The sequence below is a fragment of the Perca flavescens genome, chromosome 20 (genome assembly GCF_004354835.1).
Source record: "Perca flavescens isolate YP-PL-M2 chromosome 20, PFLA_1.0, whole genome shotgun sequence".
NCBI lineage: Eukaryota > Metazoa > Chordata > Actinopteri > Perciformes > Percidae > Perca > Perca flavescens.
Genome location: NC_041350.1, coordinates 11,748,368 through 11,765,317, shown reverse-complemented (window position 1 = coordinate 11,765,317; position 16,950 = coordinate 11,748,368). Strand labels below are relative to the sequence as shown.

Below are 16,950 nucleotides of genomic sequence, written 5' to 3'. Positions count from 1 at the left end.
ATTCTGAAATGACAGTGGATAGACACGAAAGGGGGAGAGCGATAGGGGATGACACGCAGCAAAGGGCAGCAGGCCGGACTCGAACCCGCGCCGCCGCAGGACTCAGCCGACACGGGGCGTATGCCCCCACTGGGTGAGCCAGAGGCCGCCCTGGGGAAGAAAATTGTTTTGTTTGGAACTTTCTAACTTTCAGAGATATGACGTGACCTTTGTCAACTTCCAGCCTTCGGCAGAAACCTAAGTGGTTTTCAACTTCAGTGGTTTTCAACTTCAGTAGGTTGAGAGATTTCACAACAAATTCCAAATTTGACAAAGCACGTCAGGGTGGATCTACCACAGCTGACCTGTACCCTGATGAGTTAGCTTCATGTTAGACGTGTTGCCCGTTGGAAGAGCATATAAGAATAAACACCTGTGATGGGGGGAGTCCAGAGGAAGATGGACAAACAGTATAAGAGATCCTTCGAATGACTTCACTGCTTTTGTTTTGTGAAAATGTCTCTCGGCTCCCTCGGGGACTTTCAAGCAAAACAAAAAGTAAAACAGAAGCTCGGCACAGTTGTGTCCTCTTATCAGCTGTTTGACCTTTCCATAATGGAGTAATATACACCTTGGTGTGAAAAACAAAAATAACCACGAAGAAAGTGCGGGGCTTCCCCTTAATCATCCAGGTGTTTTGTTTTGTTTCCTGGTTAAAAGTTAAAACAAACACTTTCATCCATCCAGGGTGCCATGGAGCCATGCTGACAGTGGCCCTCAAGGCTCATCAATGCACCATCAATGCTGTGAAAACACAGACTAACCCATTACAGCTGCCTTATCTATCAGCACTCTGTAATGTAACACGTAAACAAGAGAGTTGACCGACTCTGAGACACGTCACGGCACGTGAAAACACGAATAAAAGCATGGAGACCTACAAACCATGATAGCCCCCCTCCATGCAATAATTAATAATTGGTATTGCATGGAGGCTATGATGTTACATACCAACACAACGCTATTGTGCAAATACAAACATTGGAATGTAAAATAAAAGACAGTAGGTTCTCTTACAGTTTAACCATAAGATTGTATTTCCTACAGGGACAGCAAATTTAAACTGTGTGAATAGCTAGACAGGAATTCATTCAGTCGCTGTGGAGGAGTGGGAAAATATGGACTAGTCTGAACATGTTCTTAACAAGCTCTGATCTGGCATCCGCCCAAGTGCCCAGCTAACCCCAAAAGTGGGTAACAGTTCATGAAACTACAGATCACTTCATAATCATAATGACATTACACTCCATTACAGAGTAAGCTGGTGGCAGGATGAAAGAGCTTTGTGTGTATTTGGTCAGCGAAGGGTACCATCAACCCGACTAAGTTCAGAATTTTAAATCCGTTAAGAGCAACTGGTGGCCCCAAATGCAACAAAGGACATGTGTGACCTGTTTTGACAACTCATTCACAGAGCTGCTGGTTTGGTAGGGGAAAAAAAAAAAAAAAACAGCAGTTGACTGCATTCCTCTAATGTTCTGTGGTTATTTGAGCATAAATGCATTAGCAGTGCTTTGACAGCAATACCAACACAGCCATTTACATCCTTTTTCCTTCTCTGCACGAGTTTGAATCATCATACAATCACAGATCTGGTGTGGTAGCAAATTAGGACTTTAATAAATAAAAAAAAATAAAAATAAAAAAAACTTAAATCCCCTTACTGTGAGAGTGAGCCTTGAGGCAATGACACGCAATACACCATTGAGTGTGAGCAGGCGCACATATTCCTGCACGAGAGGTCAGTCAGCGTGTGACCCGTATTTGCACTTGCACCCGCTGTGTCACCTCTGGTTGGAGCTTTTATTCCCATGCCTTAAGCATGGCACTTTGCCGGCCAATGCTCTTAGGGAAGAGCAGGGCCAAATAGCTTGCAGGTCCTGCTAAGCTGAGATCATCTGGGATATTTGCAATGCACATTTTAGATTTGAATAAAAAGCAAAGTGGCCGAGCCCAGGTTGGCAGGCATATGGCGTGACACTTGGTCTTCCTCGCCTGGCACTGAGAGAAGAACTGTTGGCTATACATGCAAATACAAATGGATTTTGGTTTCCTGATAATAAAGCATCGCCCCTGTTAAGTGCTGTCCACAATGATGCACTCACGTTTTTAAGTTGATGAAAACACAGACTCTTGTTTTGTCTTTGTCTCCTCGTCGCTAGATTAGAACAATGGCATTAGCCATCGATGATTTCTGTAGAAGTCCCCATGTGTTAAAGCTCCTGAGGCTCTAAGGCTGGGACACCGGGCCATGTGAGTAACCGGCCGCGGCAGGGTCGACAGGAACGAAACCACAGCAATCCCTTTCAGTCAGCTCTCCCCAGGGGGCATCCTCTTACAGTACTTCCCCTGAACTCTAAAGGCCTATAAAAAGGTTTTCTATGGAAAGGTAACATCTGCCCATCAATGGAACACAATGGGTCAATTTTAAAAGCTAAATGGCCGGATAACTGGAAACTGGTAAATGACAAAGAGAGGAGTTCTAACTAAGGGATGTCAAGATGTCAGATTGACTTTCAATTAAATAAATGATTTCAAATGCGTTACTTCCTTGTATATGTGAGGCCACTAGAAGGAGCATGCAGATTTCCGCTGTTCTTAAAGCCAACGTTTAGATTATTTTTAAGACCTGTCCTCCGTGATGCATACACACAGCCTACAGAATAAGGGTTGCTAAAACGGATTAATGATGCCTGTGGAGGCTATCCAAACATAGAACTCCGCTAGTCCGATAGCACCGGCACTAAAACGGAGGCAGCGGATGCCTTAATAAGGGTGAAGTGTCTGCACAGCGTCTGTTCACACTCCAGTTTAGGAAGTCTCTTTTAGGCAGATAAGGATCATGGGCCATCATTGCCCACACCGCACTATCATCTCTATTGATAAGGCTGCTGAAGGTACCCATCAGTGGAATCATTTAATGTGGACTCGGACACAGTGCTGTTATTTTTCCAAGCACCCACTTGGTCAAAGACAAAAGCGCATTCAGCACGTTTGCCACCTCTCTGACAAGCTAATTGCCTCCTTGGCACTTTGGTGTTATTTGAGAGGCAGGATACAGCCACCCACACTCTTGCTACTACTCTTATGTTTCCAAACACATGACATCAATCGCGCTGCATGACGTGGTGAAGGAACACGTGTTCAACCTTTATCTGACCATTCACATCCGACTTCTGGTTATGTGGTAAAGACACGACACATCTGGAACTGTGGCTCCATACACATCACTGACAAGCTAATAGAGCCAGGCCTTGTATAGATGTGTGCCAAACAGGGCTGCTGGGTCTGAAGATGAGATGTGGGCCACTAGATCAGCAGGACTTCTTGCTCAAAATAAACCCATCACTAAAATCCCCATGACTAAGCTATGTCCATATACAGGGCTTTGAAATTTGATTAGCCAGTATTTAAGTAGACCTATAGAAAATGCTGGAGGATATCCAGCAATATACTGAACTGTAGAGTCTGGACTGGATAAAAGCCACTCAGTCAGACATTAGTTGTGCAGGTTTGCATGTTTGGGATGCCTTGTTCAAACTTGGCAGTCTTACCCCAGTAACTACAAGGTGGACAAGTGCGGAAAAATAAAATGTAAGTGTGTTTGGTAAATTACAAACCATTCAGTTGAGTTGGGGCTAAATATGTCCCCGACAGTGCCAGCCGTTTACAGCTAAAGCATTGCCCATGTGGATTCAGTCCTATATTTAGAGAATGACTCGCAGCATATGACTTAAACTTTTGACTTTGTGGACATGGGTATGTGGGTCACTGTATTAATGTCACTGGATATAGTTATTCAAATCTAACCATAACTCAATTTTTTTTAAAGTGTCATACACAATCCCAAAATATTAAAAAACGTAGCCCTGTGACATCCATGCTGTCATTAAGAAGAGTGCATGTTTCCCCCAGGGTAAGCAGTGACATGACATATGGCATACCTATCACACGACACCACAGGTCCAGCTGGAAGATCAGAGATTGTGGTAAAAGAAACGTGCTTCAGGGCAACTCCAGTTCCCAAACAAAAAACAAGTGATTAAAATGAAAGAACCAAACGCCCTTTCACTGGCAGTACACATCCACCAACCACCGCTTGATCTCCATGAACAATGCAAGTGATTAACAGCAGCCTCAATACACACAAAGTCTCTGTCCTACTGAGGAAAACGACCTGAGGCAAATGAGAGCGAAGGTCTTCCTACAGTGCTTTCTGGGAGTTTAATTATTTTTTCTCTTATACAGGCGCAACAACTCTTAAAACCCCCGTGTTTGCGATTGGTGTCAACAGGTCAACGCGAGGCCACGACCCTGCTCTCGACATGGGTTTTACTTTGGTGTGATGCTGCTTATCTTTGGTATGGAATGGACTAAACAAGTTGTTTTCATCCAACGACATCAGTGATTACATGCTATGTTGTGGCTGTGTACTGTACAGCTGTCACTGACGAGTCGACAACACAAGGTCTTTTCTCTTCAATGAACGCTGTTGGCGACTTCTGGCCTTGTGCACCAAGATGTTAAACACGATTGTGGAGCACGAGCTGATACAAAAGTTAATTAGTCTTAAAAACATGAATTAAGACTTGACTGACCCGGCAGCTGGAAATCACACCAATTAGTGAACTATGAGGTGGTTAGAATTCAGACAAGCGGTGCTGTATTTAGATTTATTTTTTTGTGTGGCTCTGACTGCTTAAAGGCAGATCCAATTTCTTTCAAAGTAATTGTAGTCTACGCCCACCAACAATGCGTCCACATGGACCACAGACAACACCGCAGTGACCACTTTTGATGAAGTTAAATTCATTACAACCCTGTTCAACAATGAGAGAATGACCTGATACTTACCCATCACTTGGTATGATCAAATATAAGTTGACCCTGTGTTTAACACCCCATGTTCATGCACTGGGCTTGTATCTGAATGGGATATATGAAATATGACTATAAATGGTCTGCTGTCATTTCAGTAAGCTCACTTCTACCATGTTTGTAAGGACCTGAAAATCCACTGGTTAAGACCTACAGAGACAACTGCTGAGTCAGATTGGCAGGAGCCTGACTGACAGCAATGGGGCCTCTGTGTAGACAACTAATCCCCCATCCATGCGTGCCCTGGCCGAGGCTCTTTTCACTGGACACACTGACACTAACCCCTCCACAATCCCCTTTAGCTACAAACTATAGATGATCGCTGGCAGGCATGCCTCGATCAGCAGATACTGCCCTACAACACAGTCATAGTTCCAAAATCATGACAAAAGAGCTTACCCTGAGATACAAATTATGAGAATAAAGCAAAGGCAAACAACTTGGTTCCACCACCGGCCATATTAACAGCCCATTACTCCTTTTGATATATATAATACACACTTTTTGTGTTTGGGACGATAGATTTCCATCCATACTTCACATACCATTTGGTGTCCGTCACTAGACATACCTATGCTGTGACTGAACTCAGATTCAAGGCGTACTGTGTGATGTCATTACCATAGCAAGCACTCTTCTTAGCTCTTTAAACATGTATATGGCTTATATGGAGAGTCAGAGTGGTTGCAAAGTGCTTAATGGAGTTCCAATCATTTTGACTTTCTCAAAGAGAGCAAGCGACACCAGGGCACTGATTTCAAAACGGAGTTCAACATTAAAACGAGTAACATTCCTGGTTACACATAGCCGAAGTATTACTTTAAACAATGAATGACAACAATGAGTGAGTGTATCTAGACTGTGGCTGTGTTCACGTCATCCTAACTAGATCAATAGACAACAAAACTGGTTTTAGATTTGAGATCCTGAGGCAAAACCCTGCCAGATTAGAGTCTGTGCTCTAAAATGTTACTGGCATCGGGATTTGTGACATAAGTTAACGTTTAGAAACCAGTGCATTAGTGACTGAATCAAACACTTCTTTATCCCCAATAGTGTTGAAGTCAACTAAGGTTAATGCTCCTCAATAAGAGCAAAGAGGGACCACACAACACGATTCAAACGTTCCAATGAACAGCAATTTATCAGACGTATTCATATTGGACAGGCTATAGGGCTAGCATAAGTGAAATAGCTCATCTTGCTAACATCACATGCAACGTTAAGTGAGAGTAAAAAATGCAGTCCCATTGTTAAGTGCTTCGGTGGAGGTATGTTGTCACCGTCAAACAGGAGCAGTTTCAACGAAACTAGCTCGAGATAACCGAGGAGCGACCGAGAGTTAAGACACAAAGAAAAACTTGAAGAGCACTTAGTTATTGCGTTAATTGGGTACTGTTTCTGTCAAGAAAATGCTAATTGACGTTACACACGAAGTGTTCCAGACTTACCTCTCATCCAGTCGACAACTTGCTTTGGCGTCCACTTCGTTATAGGCTCCATGGCTTCTTTAACACAAGTACAGAGACAAAAATGTGCCCAAGTTTGGCGACGAGGTGCTACAATAAAAAATAAAAAAATCCTGTCACATTCTTCGCAACAGGTCGGTGCTGTTCGTCTGTTTGTGTACAGCCACTAAACAACTCTGTACAAGCGTGAGTGGAGACTGGATGAAATCCCCCACTGCTCCTCACCGCTCGGTCTGGGATCAATGCTGCATTCAAGTGCTACCGGGAATACTGGGAAAATTTGGTTGCAAAATAACGACCAAGCAAGCCCTAAAATAAGGTTGCATTTCTCAGCCACATATAAACTGGAACAATATTATAGATTATGTTGTTTTCATTGTGTTTATATTTAAATACTTATGTATTGATATGTTTGTTTTTTTTTTGTTGTTTTTTTACAATTGTGCGTGCTTATCGAAAACAATTTTATCACGATGTATTTCCTCCTTTTTTCGTCAAAGTAAGTCTTTTTCGATTGATTTGCCAATGTTATATCTATTTCTGAACAAAACCACTTCACCACAGTCTATTATCAACGTTATTATACGTCCATGAGTATTACCACTTCGTTCGGGACATGGAGACCGGAGTTTACGGAGATCACCTGAAGGTAGTGTATGATGTCGGAAGTTTCTCATCGCCCTCATTTGGTAGGTGCAGATATCAAACTGGCTATAAAACCATGTATCAAACGCATAATGTATTAAGAGAACAGACAGCGGTTTATAATTTCTTGCTCCTGAAAAAAAAAAAAACTATCCAAGAATACAGTTTATACCGTGATTCTGTCAACATCATTTAAATGGCGGATGGTGCATCACAGGTAGAGCATATTTTTGTTCAATGTGCATTACAAATTATTTGTCTATATTCTTTATTAATGAAAAAACACTGAAAACGCATAACTGACACGATATAAGTCATTAGTGTGCTATTAGCTTCTTCTTTTTTCAGTAAGCAGTCCCGAAAAAATATTATGTAAGAAAATCATCCATACATCAGAAGAAGCATGGACGTTTTCTTTATACAACTGACTGTGACTCATGGCTGCTCTCTGTTGGTAACTTGCACCATTGCAAGTCATGTAGCCGGCTGCCCTACAACTCCCCCCACACATGGTCACAAAATCAAATCAAAATCAATTCACAGCCACCCCCAAAGAACCAGTTAGAAAGATACTCTAGTCTTTTATTTTTCAGTGATTGAAATTTCTGAACTCTGAAATGACACTGCTGCAGTGTTAAAAGGGAGAAATGTATACATTGGACCAAACATCATCTTATTTCCTTGCTCTAGGCTGATATGGTGATATATCATAACATGATATAGGCCAGGATTAGTGAGAGAAACTGGTTTACTGTGTGGCAACAGCTAGCTACTACACAAAATATAAGAAAGCATATCAGGTAGTATTAGGAAATATCAAAATAAAAAAGGACCTTCTTCAGTTGAAAAATGAAGGTGGATTTTAATGTATATTTATTTCATACAAGTGTTAAAACTCCAGCATGTTTATATGTGACTTCCTTAAGAGGCTTTGTAAAGTTAGTAGTTTTACAATTGTGGCTTGTGTTTCCTGGTTTATTGTTTTTTAACACTCTGAAACACACCTCGCATGGGCAAGTCCCGGCCCTTCCTATCACTCCACTAATGTACAGCTGGAAGCTGTTGCATATTCTGCTCTATAATCAGCTGCAGATTAAAGCTTGGCTGTTATTAAACCTAGGCACGCATCAATTTGCAATTAGACAAAGAAATACTGGATGCACCAATACAGTGCTCTACAACAACTACTACTCTTCTTTCTCCTTGTTCCAGCATGCATGGTTTCCTTGCTGGTTGGACTAAGCCAAGGCATTTTGAATAGTTCTTTAGATTAAAGTAAAAAATGTTTTCTTCACTGTAGCTTAACCGAGTAATTTTGGTGATGACTGACAGGTAGAATGCCTGAGGTAAGCTTTTATAGAAAACACAAAAGAAGTGAGGATGAGTGTGATTAGCACATTATAAGACAAAAAAGAAGAAAATGGATCTCTATAAAGCACTGCAGGTCACGAAAGCTTTACCACTGTATTTAAAGAAAGTTTTCTCAACTTTCTGGAAACTATACAACACATTGCAGTCTTAGGTGACTAATGGCCCTTGAAGCACTTATTCTTTTTAGTCTCCTTAAAGACAAGATATATAGTATGTTTGGGTACATTGTTGCCAGGCATCGCAAACATTTCAGACTGCAGCAAACGGGAGAGTCAGATCCACGTTCAGTTCTCATGGGAGTGGGCTGGATTAAAGGGGATCTGGGTGGTGTGGAATTCAGGGGAGGTCCTCCCTGATAGGATTAAGTGAATCACGGGATTGTTGTGGAGGTAAGGCGGAGGGTTGGAAGGGGTGTTTGGTCTGTTGAAGAGGAGAAGGCCCAAGCTTTTAAGGTTGAGAGAGGAAGAAAGACTTGAGCACCAGATGGAAAGCTGGAAGAACTACATTAGTAACGCTATTGTTTTAGGTTAGAATTAGAGAAAAAGTTAACATTTCCTCATACAAAAGGTCACCTTAGATAACCACTAGGATCATCATCATGAGTGTCAGAGTGACTTTTTTATTCACAGTATTTAACAGTAAAACAAAGACTCGTAAAGATAAGCAAACTCTGCATGGTCTCGCTTGTATTCTGAATCAACATTTATTTCAGCTTCAAAATATAGGAAGTCCAGTTTTGGCACTGTATATTATTCTGGGATTTACATTAAGATCGGCCTACTGATGTGATTTCAACAAAAGCAGGCAAAACATCAGCACAGGAAGTTATCCACTTCACTATCTAAGATGACAGGATATGAAAGGCTAAAGAATATAAACCCACTTCCTGCCCCTGACAGGTTTGCTCTGAACACATTTTCGTAGGAGAGCATATGTCACGTACCCTAGGCTGTAGCTAAAACACATGTCATGTGTGTTGCCTTATACTCTGCTCTTTTGGTAGCATCATGTGGGTGGCCATATTGTATATATTTATCACACATGACAGGTCAGAGATTCTGGATGTTATTACACGACTATAAGCAGGCTACAGCGGTTCCCATAGCAATTCAGGTTCAGGTTCAGGTTCATTTATTTGTACCCGTAGGTAAATTAAGTTCCAGAGAACAAGTTCAGGCTATTTCTCAAACATATAAACAACAAACACCATACACACAGAACAAAACGCTAAAATCACACTAAGACAATTTCCCCATCTTATTGCTATTCATAAAATGTATCACTAATGGGACAAAGCTGTTTTTATATCATTTTGTTGTACACCGCAGTACTCTTAGCCGTCGATTGGACGGCAGATACTGGAACTCATAATACTGCGGATGAAGCTGGTCACTCAGGATTGAAATACCCATGCGCTGTACGTGCCTAGTATACAGCGAAGCTGGGTTCAGTAGTGGTTCCCCAATCAACCTACTGGACCATTTCACAATCTGGTTAATAGAGTTCCGGCTCTTTAAAGTTAAGTTCCCGTACCAAGACACCAGAGAAAAAGAGAGTACGGATTAAATAAAAGCACGATAAAACATACTCAACAATGTTTTCTCAATTTGAAATTTGCACAGTTTCCTTAAAAAGTTGAAAAGACATTGATGCCCCTTTTTATACACCGTTTCACAGTTGGCTTCAAAACTCAGCTTGGAATCAATGATTGTCCCAAAGTATTTGTAAGACTGCACACACTCCACTGGTTCACCCTTAATGGATGTGACTTCATTCATAATGAAATTATCACCAACTTTGGACTTGCAATGCATTCACTTATTTCAATGTTGCCAGGGAAATGAAGGTGGAAAAATTAAGGCTGTCATAGCATTTTAACTGCTTACAATTATTTTCTTTAACCCCTGCGCTGTGCTTTTTCCTTCTCTTTGAGGCACCATATCCTAGACATGAGCATTGATGCCTCATCACAGTGTAAAGGAGGGTTTGAAGCCGATATAAAGAGAGCAGTGTAGTAAAAAACACACAGGAGAGCCTGTGTGCTAGGGACTTAAGACCTAAAGGCAAGATGAAGCTTCAGAATCTTATGAACCCATTTGGGAACAAAATACATTTCACGTACCAAAGTCCAAATTTGTTTAGAAAAAGATTGCAAAATAAAAAAAATGTGGATGTAGATGACATCAAGCATCTCTAAACATATTCTTTACGTAAAATGTTTTGTGGGGCTGGCACCGGTCTGATGTGCAGTGTTGAGTCTCAACCTCACAATTTAAAGCTCAATGAATACATATTGTTGGTGTTTAAACAGCATCAAATACAGTGTATTCCTCCAGTCTATAAAATAACAGCTGAAGATCTTTACTACAGTGAAACATGAAAAGAAAGTTGTCAAATTGGTATGCTGGGATTTTTTTTATGGGGCATTCTGTGGGTTTGCAGGGATGGCGGGTCTGGCATTGAGGTACTCCAGAACAAAAATCTGCAGGATCTTGTTGAGGTTCTGAATAGTGGAGCGATCCAAGTTCTGCTCGTTGTCATCAAACGTGTGCCACACGGATGGGAAGGGGGAGGGGATGAGGTGGAGGATGCGCACACCTGACAGAGAGGCACAGAATGAGGGTCACCCGACAGAGCTACACAATATATGTAACCATATTTTGCGTTAGTTGTGTTACTTGGTGTGTTTACCTCTGTTTAAGAATGGTATATGATCATCTTGTACATGGCCAACAGGTTGATTGGGCCAGAAATATTGCACGTTGTTATGATCCACAAGCTGGTTCATGGAGTGTAAACGCCTTTCTGAGGATATAAGAGGGAGGATAAAGTGTAGAAATAATATTATCCATCTGTTAGTTCAGTTTAAAGAAAAAAACAAACATTGTACAGGTATAATTTCTTAATTGTTTGATAAATCAATAATTTGCTGTTTTGCTTCATCAGGACTGTGTAGGTGTAGTTTGATCTCTCTCTCTCTCTCTCTCTATCTCTCTTTCTCTCTAATAATGCTCTATTAGCAATTTAGCAAATCTAAACATTTTTTATATAATTAGGATATAATCTCCACAGTGCAGTCACAACAGCACACGAGTTGCAAAGAAGTGACAAATGTGCAATAATTTGACTCTCACCACAGATGATGACTGTCTGAACTGACTGAATATAACTGTTGTATTAATGACTAGTGATTAAAGTGACTCATGTTTGTGGCACACAGTCACTAAAGTAAACAGACTTACAGAGTGTTGACAGGGATTATTCTGATTATTTACCAATGCTCTGCAGCCTGGAGAGCCAGGGTGTTGTGCTGGGGAACTGGTTGCCGAAGCGTGGGCTAGGAGCCCCGATCAGGTCCATCAACACAAACAGATCCTGGAGGGGAAGAAACAGAGAGAAAGGAGGGAAAAAATGCTGGTGACTATCTTTTACAGTGTATTATGTTGAAAGTTTCTAATTTATTAAATAATTGCTTAAAGCATGTAAACAAAGTTTTGTGTTGGAGTTTGTAACATTCCAAAATCTTAATTTTTATTTAAGATTTTCATTAACTGCTAATAATCGGTATCGGCCATGAAAAAAACGTATCTGTCGATCCCTAATAATCACACACACACACACACACACACACACGCAGATTCTGTCTGCTTTATCTCTGTCTAGCCACACAGGAATGTCGACATTTGTAGATAGCTAGTTGCTCTAGCTCTCCATGGTTAGGATACAGAAATATATACCAATTAATGTGACAACTTGTTATCATAGACTGTAAAAAAAAAAAAAAAAAGATGTTTGATATCAGGACAACCAAGCCTCCCAGATGATAAAATGGGTAGCTTTGTGAGTTGAGATTTCTTCGAATTACAAAACTATTTAAGACACGCACCTCCCTGGTTGAGGGGTATTTGTGGGCTGTGCGTGTAAGACGAGATCAGGGCTAAGCAGATTGTATTGAGCTGGGATGATCTGGGGTGTGATTAGGGGGGTTAGGCAAAAAAGGTGTGAGTAGAGAACTGTGGTGTACTATGCCGTGTAGTTGGTTGGTGTCTGTGGCTCCGGCGGGGTGTGGGGTGCTCTCCATCTTCTGGGCAAGGTGGCGAGAGCCATAAAGGGAGTCTGTGCCCGTCCACTGGAAAAGAGCCTCCTCTCCATCAAAGAAGAACAACTGCAGAGTCAGGTCGGGATTGGAGCTCTACATGAAAGGGGAGAAAAAAAAAAAGACAGTCAAGGCATCCCCGGAGTTATGCTGCCCTCTAGTGGTTTTGAGGTTACAGTGACAAGAAACCTGCCTGAGGTTTTCTCAGGTAGTTTTTATGTGAAATATTTCTTTTTAATTTTTTGACACCCCAAAAATAAGCTTCTGTGATGGTCGGTTTACAATTTCTTCTATGTCATTTATTGGCTATGATATTGATTATGTGTCCACCTCTATGGCATCTAATGTATTAGTATTCAATGGGATTCCTATTCCCACTGTGACAGACAGCTGAGTCTGATAAACATCTCTCCCTGTCACAGGCCCTGTCATTGCCCGCCCAACAGACAGGGCTCTGAGCTCAACTGTGAAACAGGGAAAGGCAAAGGAGCAAGCTGCATGAATACAAAGTGTTTTCCTTATGATTCACTTGTTTGTGGAGCAATTTAATGTTGTTGTTGGCAAATTTGTGTTAATTCCCATAAAAACAGCACCAATAATTATAGCTTTTGTACTCAAAATGTTGTTGTTGCCAATGATGTTGTGTTTGAGCAGAGGTTTGTTCATACATAAAAGTTCATGGTAGTCTATAAATTATACCTAATATGACATTTTTTTTTAGATTTAGAGAATTTCCTTAGGCCTTCACCTACAATAAGCAATTTTTTCCTACATTTAGCAATGAAAATGCATAAGGGATGAGGCTGGCAAAATTCTACATATTTCTTATTGTAAACAAATCACAAGAAAAGACTAACAATACATCCTACTAACAGGTGTTTTGTGTGTGGCTGAAGCCTGATTTAGAATATTCATTCATATATGAGCCACAATGTTGCACTGGTTGACATGTCCCTTCATTACCATTACCATGGACACTGTATTTATTTTAAAGTCAATCGCACAGGGATGTGTATTAATCTGCAGCTGAAAACTCCGGTTTACTCTGGTTTAAGTTTATGTTTGCTAAAAACTACGCTGCCCAGCTGTTTCAGGAAATTACAGTTTTAAAAAATAATGACAGACTAATGCACAATTGGTGTTGGTCTTTTTGTGGAACACTTGTCATTTTTTCTCATGTTTGAGTGACATGAAGTCAAGGAACCCAGTTCTTGGAACTGTCTGCAACATGTTTGGCCTTGTTTTCCCCAAAGCTTACTGCCATTAGTCTTGTTGTTGTATGACTTGCCTGTGATTCATGGCAACAACACAAGTCAGTGCACAACCACAAAAACTAAAACACATTTGAGATTGGATTTGAGGCATCTACACATAGTGTCACAGACAGACAGATAGGCCAGTAGCCTAATGTATAGTATGCCCTTTAACTTCAGGCGCAGCTTTAGGTCATGCTAGGCCACCACCTTCTGAGCTTTCAGTTCTTCATCCAGGGCTCGTGCCAGCTCCAACATCATGGCACAGGGAACAGCAGAATCAGTGGCGCCTTGGAACTCCCTCCCGTGCCATTGTGGTGGGTAGTACTTGGAGTCGTAGTGACAGGCCAGGACAAGGCGGCGATTGGCTGACGAGTTGAGGGTTGCAACTAGGTTAGTGAAGGGCAGGGTGCCATAGGGTGTTTCTGACGCGAACTTATCCTCTGTCACCTCCCAGCCTGCTCCGAGGGAACCAAGGGTTGTTTTGATATGCTGTGAACACACGCAAAGATTACTTGTCAGTAATGAGCATTCAGTCCGTACCTCACCTTATCACCACCTTACTAATTAGATGATCTAAGGCTGTGGTAATATAAAATAGTGTTTTCCCATGAAGCAACAGTAACAGGATTTTGACATTTTTCTTTCCATTTATTGTCAAATACGTGTTACGTGTTTTCTGTCCAACTGTTTCTGTATTTGAAAATGGTCCAGCAATGATCATGTAAATAAATTCACCTGCTGCACAGCCTGGCTGCCTGCAGAGCCTGGGTACCTGGTAACCAGCAGCGGCCTCAGGTCCCTCAGCCACATCTGCTCCAGGTCAGTGTGAGACAGGGCGGCACTGATCTCATCTTGTGTTAGAGTGACAGCTCGGTGATGGAGCTGAACAGAGCGAGAGGAAACAAACAAAATAGTACAAAATAGATGAGAAATAGCATTTGGTTCAATTGATAATGTACATGTAGGAAGGAATTAAGGGTGTTCAGACAGACTACTGCAATACAGCTAGTAACATCAGTGCTGTGATCTGTGGTCTACTGTGAAGCACTGCATTGTTGCAAACAGGGTATGGAACATAGCATATTATTAAGCAATAGTTACTCATGTTTTCAGTCAGTGTCTGCAATGTCAACACTTTCTTAGTGTAGGAATATGGAAGTTTTTCTATGATGCATTTCAATTAAGCAGCAAAGAGCATGACTCAGCATACAGAACAATTTTGTCACAACACTCTCATATTACTGGAAACCACTAACTTGGGTCACTGTCAGTTACTGTAATATCACATCCTATAACAATGTCTAAAAAAGCCACACAGTATGTTAACATAAAAGAAAATTGACGAGCGTGAATAGACACTGATTGAATGTCAAAATACACACAGGGCTACTTTAGAAAAGCAGGAATCTATAGAATAAAGAGGCAGAAATGTGAAGGGTGCTTGTTAACATGCTCTCCCTTGCTCTAGGAAATAGACATTATTTAAAAAAGCAAATCAACCAGTTTGTGTAATTTAAGAAACACAATATGGATCTGGATTCAGGTTTTATGCTGTCAATTCAATGTGTGCTAAATTACAGCGACAGGTCAAAAAAAACACATTGATTCTTCGATCCCTTGGCTCTTTTCATTTGGTCTCAAAGTTCACCTGCTGAGCACAATGGTTGTCCTGGTAACAAACTGAACCGAGAGGAAGGACAGAGAGCAGGAGAGAAACAGCCGATGGTGAATATCAGAGAACAGTCACAGCCTGTTTTGTTTGTTTTGCACTGCTCCAGCCTCTCCAATAATAGGCCCTCTGGGTAGAGTTGTGGCAATGTGATATATTGAGATTATCAAATTGATACTGCCAATTATTTTAATTATCAATTATTTTTTTGATCAACCATTTGGTCTTAAAAATGTCAGAAAATAGTGAAACATGTCCATCCCATCTACCCAGAGCCCAAGGTGACGTCTTCAAATAGCTTGATTTGTGCCGTTCAAAACCCAACAATATTAAACTTTCAATGACATAAACAGCAAATTATCTCAATTAAGAAGCTGAAACCAGCAGATTTCTGATGTTGTTGCTTGATATGTAATGTAGGCTATATCTTTTCTATTTTTATAGAAAATCACAGAGGACATTTGTTCCCCCTAATTTAGTTTCACTTCACTGTCTCAGACAATAGGGAGGGAACATACTTAAATCTGTTCATCACAATTGAAGCATAAACATTTCCTTACAAAACCTGTTCAGTGAGTTGGGCCAATACTCTCTCACACACCGTAATTACAGAGCAAGATGCATAATTATGTGGTCACAAAGATGGAATATAGTCATCCCAAGCGCTAGGGCTCAAAGGGGGTCCAATTAAGGTCTATAAATACCAAGACCTGCAATTGGAGGATCAATGATGATGACTGTGCTGCCATAGCAACTAGGGAAGGAGGATAAGAGAAGAAGTATATAAATGAGGGACATGAATGGCCAAGCATACCCAGGTGCATCTCAGGAGAATTACACAACAGTGCTGGGAAACAGTGCAGAGTGTTGCTGGAATATCATGAATTAGCTACATATTACATTACATATATTATGCATATCAAAACTGTTTTGGGCACTTATAGATTTCCATTTCTCATAATGAATATTCTACTGGGATATTACCATTTTAAAAGGGAACAAATGAACACACAGAGACACCATATACACAATTGGAGTGAATCATTTTTCAGAGGTTTGAGTTAATTGCAAGCATTCATTTGAGCCTTGTCAAAAATAAGTTACTTGATGCTGTATGTGGCAATTTTTTAAAAATTGTTTCACTTTAAGAGACGGTTTTCTTAATATCTAAACGCACAATTATGACTGCCTGGCAATATGTTAGGATAACAAAATGTGACAAAAAAACTTATTCGACTTAATCGACTTACTTTTTCTTGTGTCCAGGGAATTCCATCGGTGCAGTGAATGAATGTCACCCAGATGGCCACAGTGTAAAATAAACGCATTTTGGAGGGACTGTGGCTTCGCTCAGCCATCGATGTTGTCGCTCCTCTCAACATTCCTGTCTCTCCTCTGTGAAAGCTTACAGATCATGTGAAAAGCAGGAGGGAGGACCCGAAGCTCTCTAAACCACAAAGCGTCACTGCTCTGTGTGTGTGTGTGTGTGTGTGTGTGTGTGTGTGTGTGTGTGTGTGTGTGTGTGTG

The 16,950-nt window shown here is 41.0% G+C and overlaps 2 protein-coding genes across 2 annotated transcripts in view; both read right to left on the bottom strand.

The window, feature by feature from the left end:
- Positions 1-6,646, bottom strand: part of cnksr3 (cnksr family member 3) — a 34,246-nt gene extending 27,600 nt beyond the window's left edge. The window contains exon 1 of the mRNA XM_028565611.1: positions 6,369-6,646. Coding sequence (XP_028421412.1) covers positions 6,369-6,420 — 52 coding nt within the window. The 5' untranslated portion in view covers positions 6,421-6,646. The remainder of the gene's footprint in view (positions 1-6,368) is intronic.
- Positions 6,647-9,080: 2,434 nt separating this feature from the next.
- On the bottom strand, positions 9,081-16,888 carry qpct (glutaminyl-peptide cyclotransferase). The gene is made up of 7 exons (XM_028566817.1): positions 16,674-16,888; positions 14,490-14,636; positions 13,962-14,243; positions 12,427-12,594; positions 11,678-11,777; positions 11,094-11,207; positions 9,081-11,000 (listed from the first exon to the last, which is right to left on the bottom strand). Exons 1-7 carry the CDS (start codon positions 16,803-16,805, stop codon positions 10,819-10,821), a joined length of 1,125 nt encoding a protein of 374 aa, XP_028422618.1. The 5' UTR covers positions 16,806-16,888; the 3' UTR covers positions 9,081-10,818.
- Positions 16,889-16,950: the final 62 nt, after the last annotated feature.

Excerpts from the sequence above, each read along its gene's own strand:
- qpct (XM_028566817.1), bottom strand. The coding sequence starts at position 16,805 with ATGTTGAGAGGAGCGACAACATCGATGGCTGAGCGAAGCCACAGTCCC. Across the intron at positions 14,244-14,489 it reads GCAGCCAGGCTGTGCAGCAG|CATATCAAAACAACCCTTGG; the intron begins GTGAATTTATTT and ends GTGTGTTCACAG. Across the intron at positions 11,778-12,426 it reads CCAACCAACTACACGGCATA|GATCTGTTTGTGTTGATGGA; the intron begins GTACACCACAGT and ends CTTCCCCTCCAG.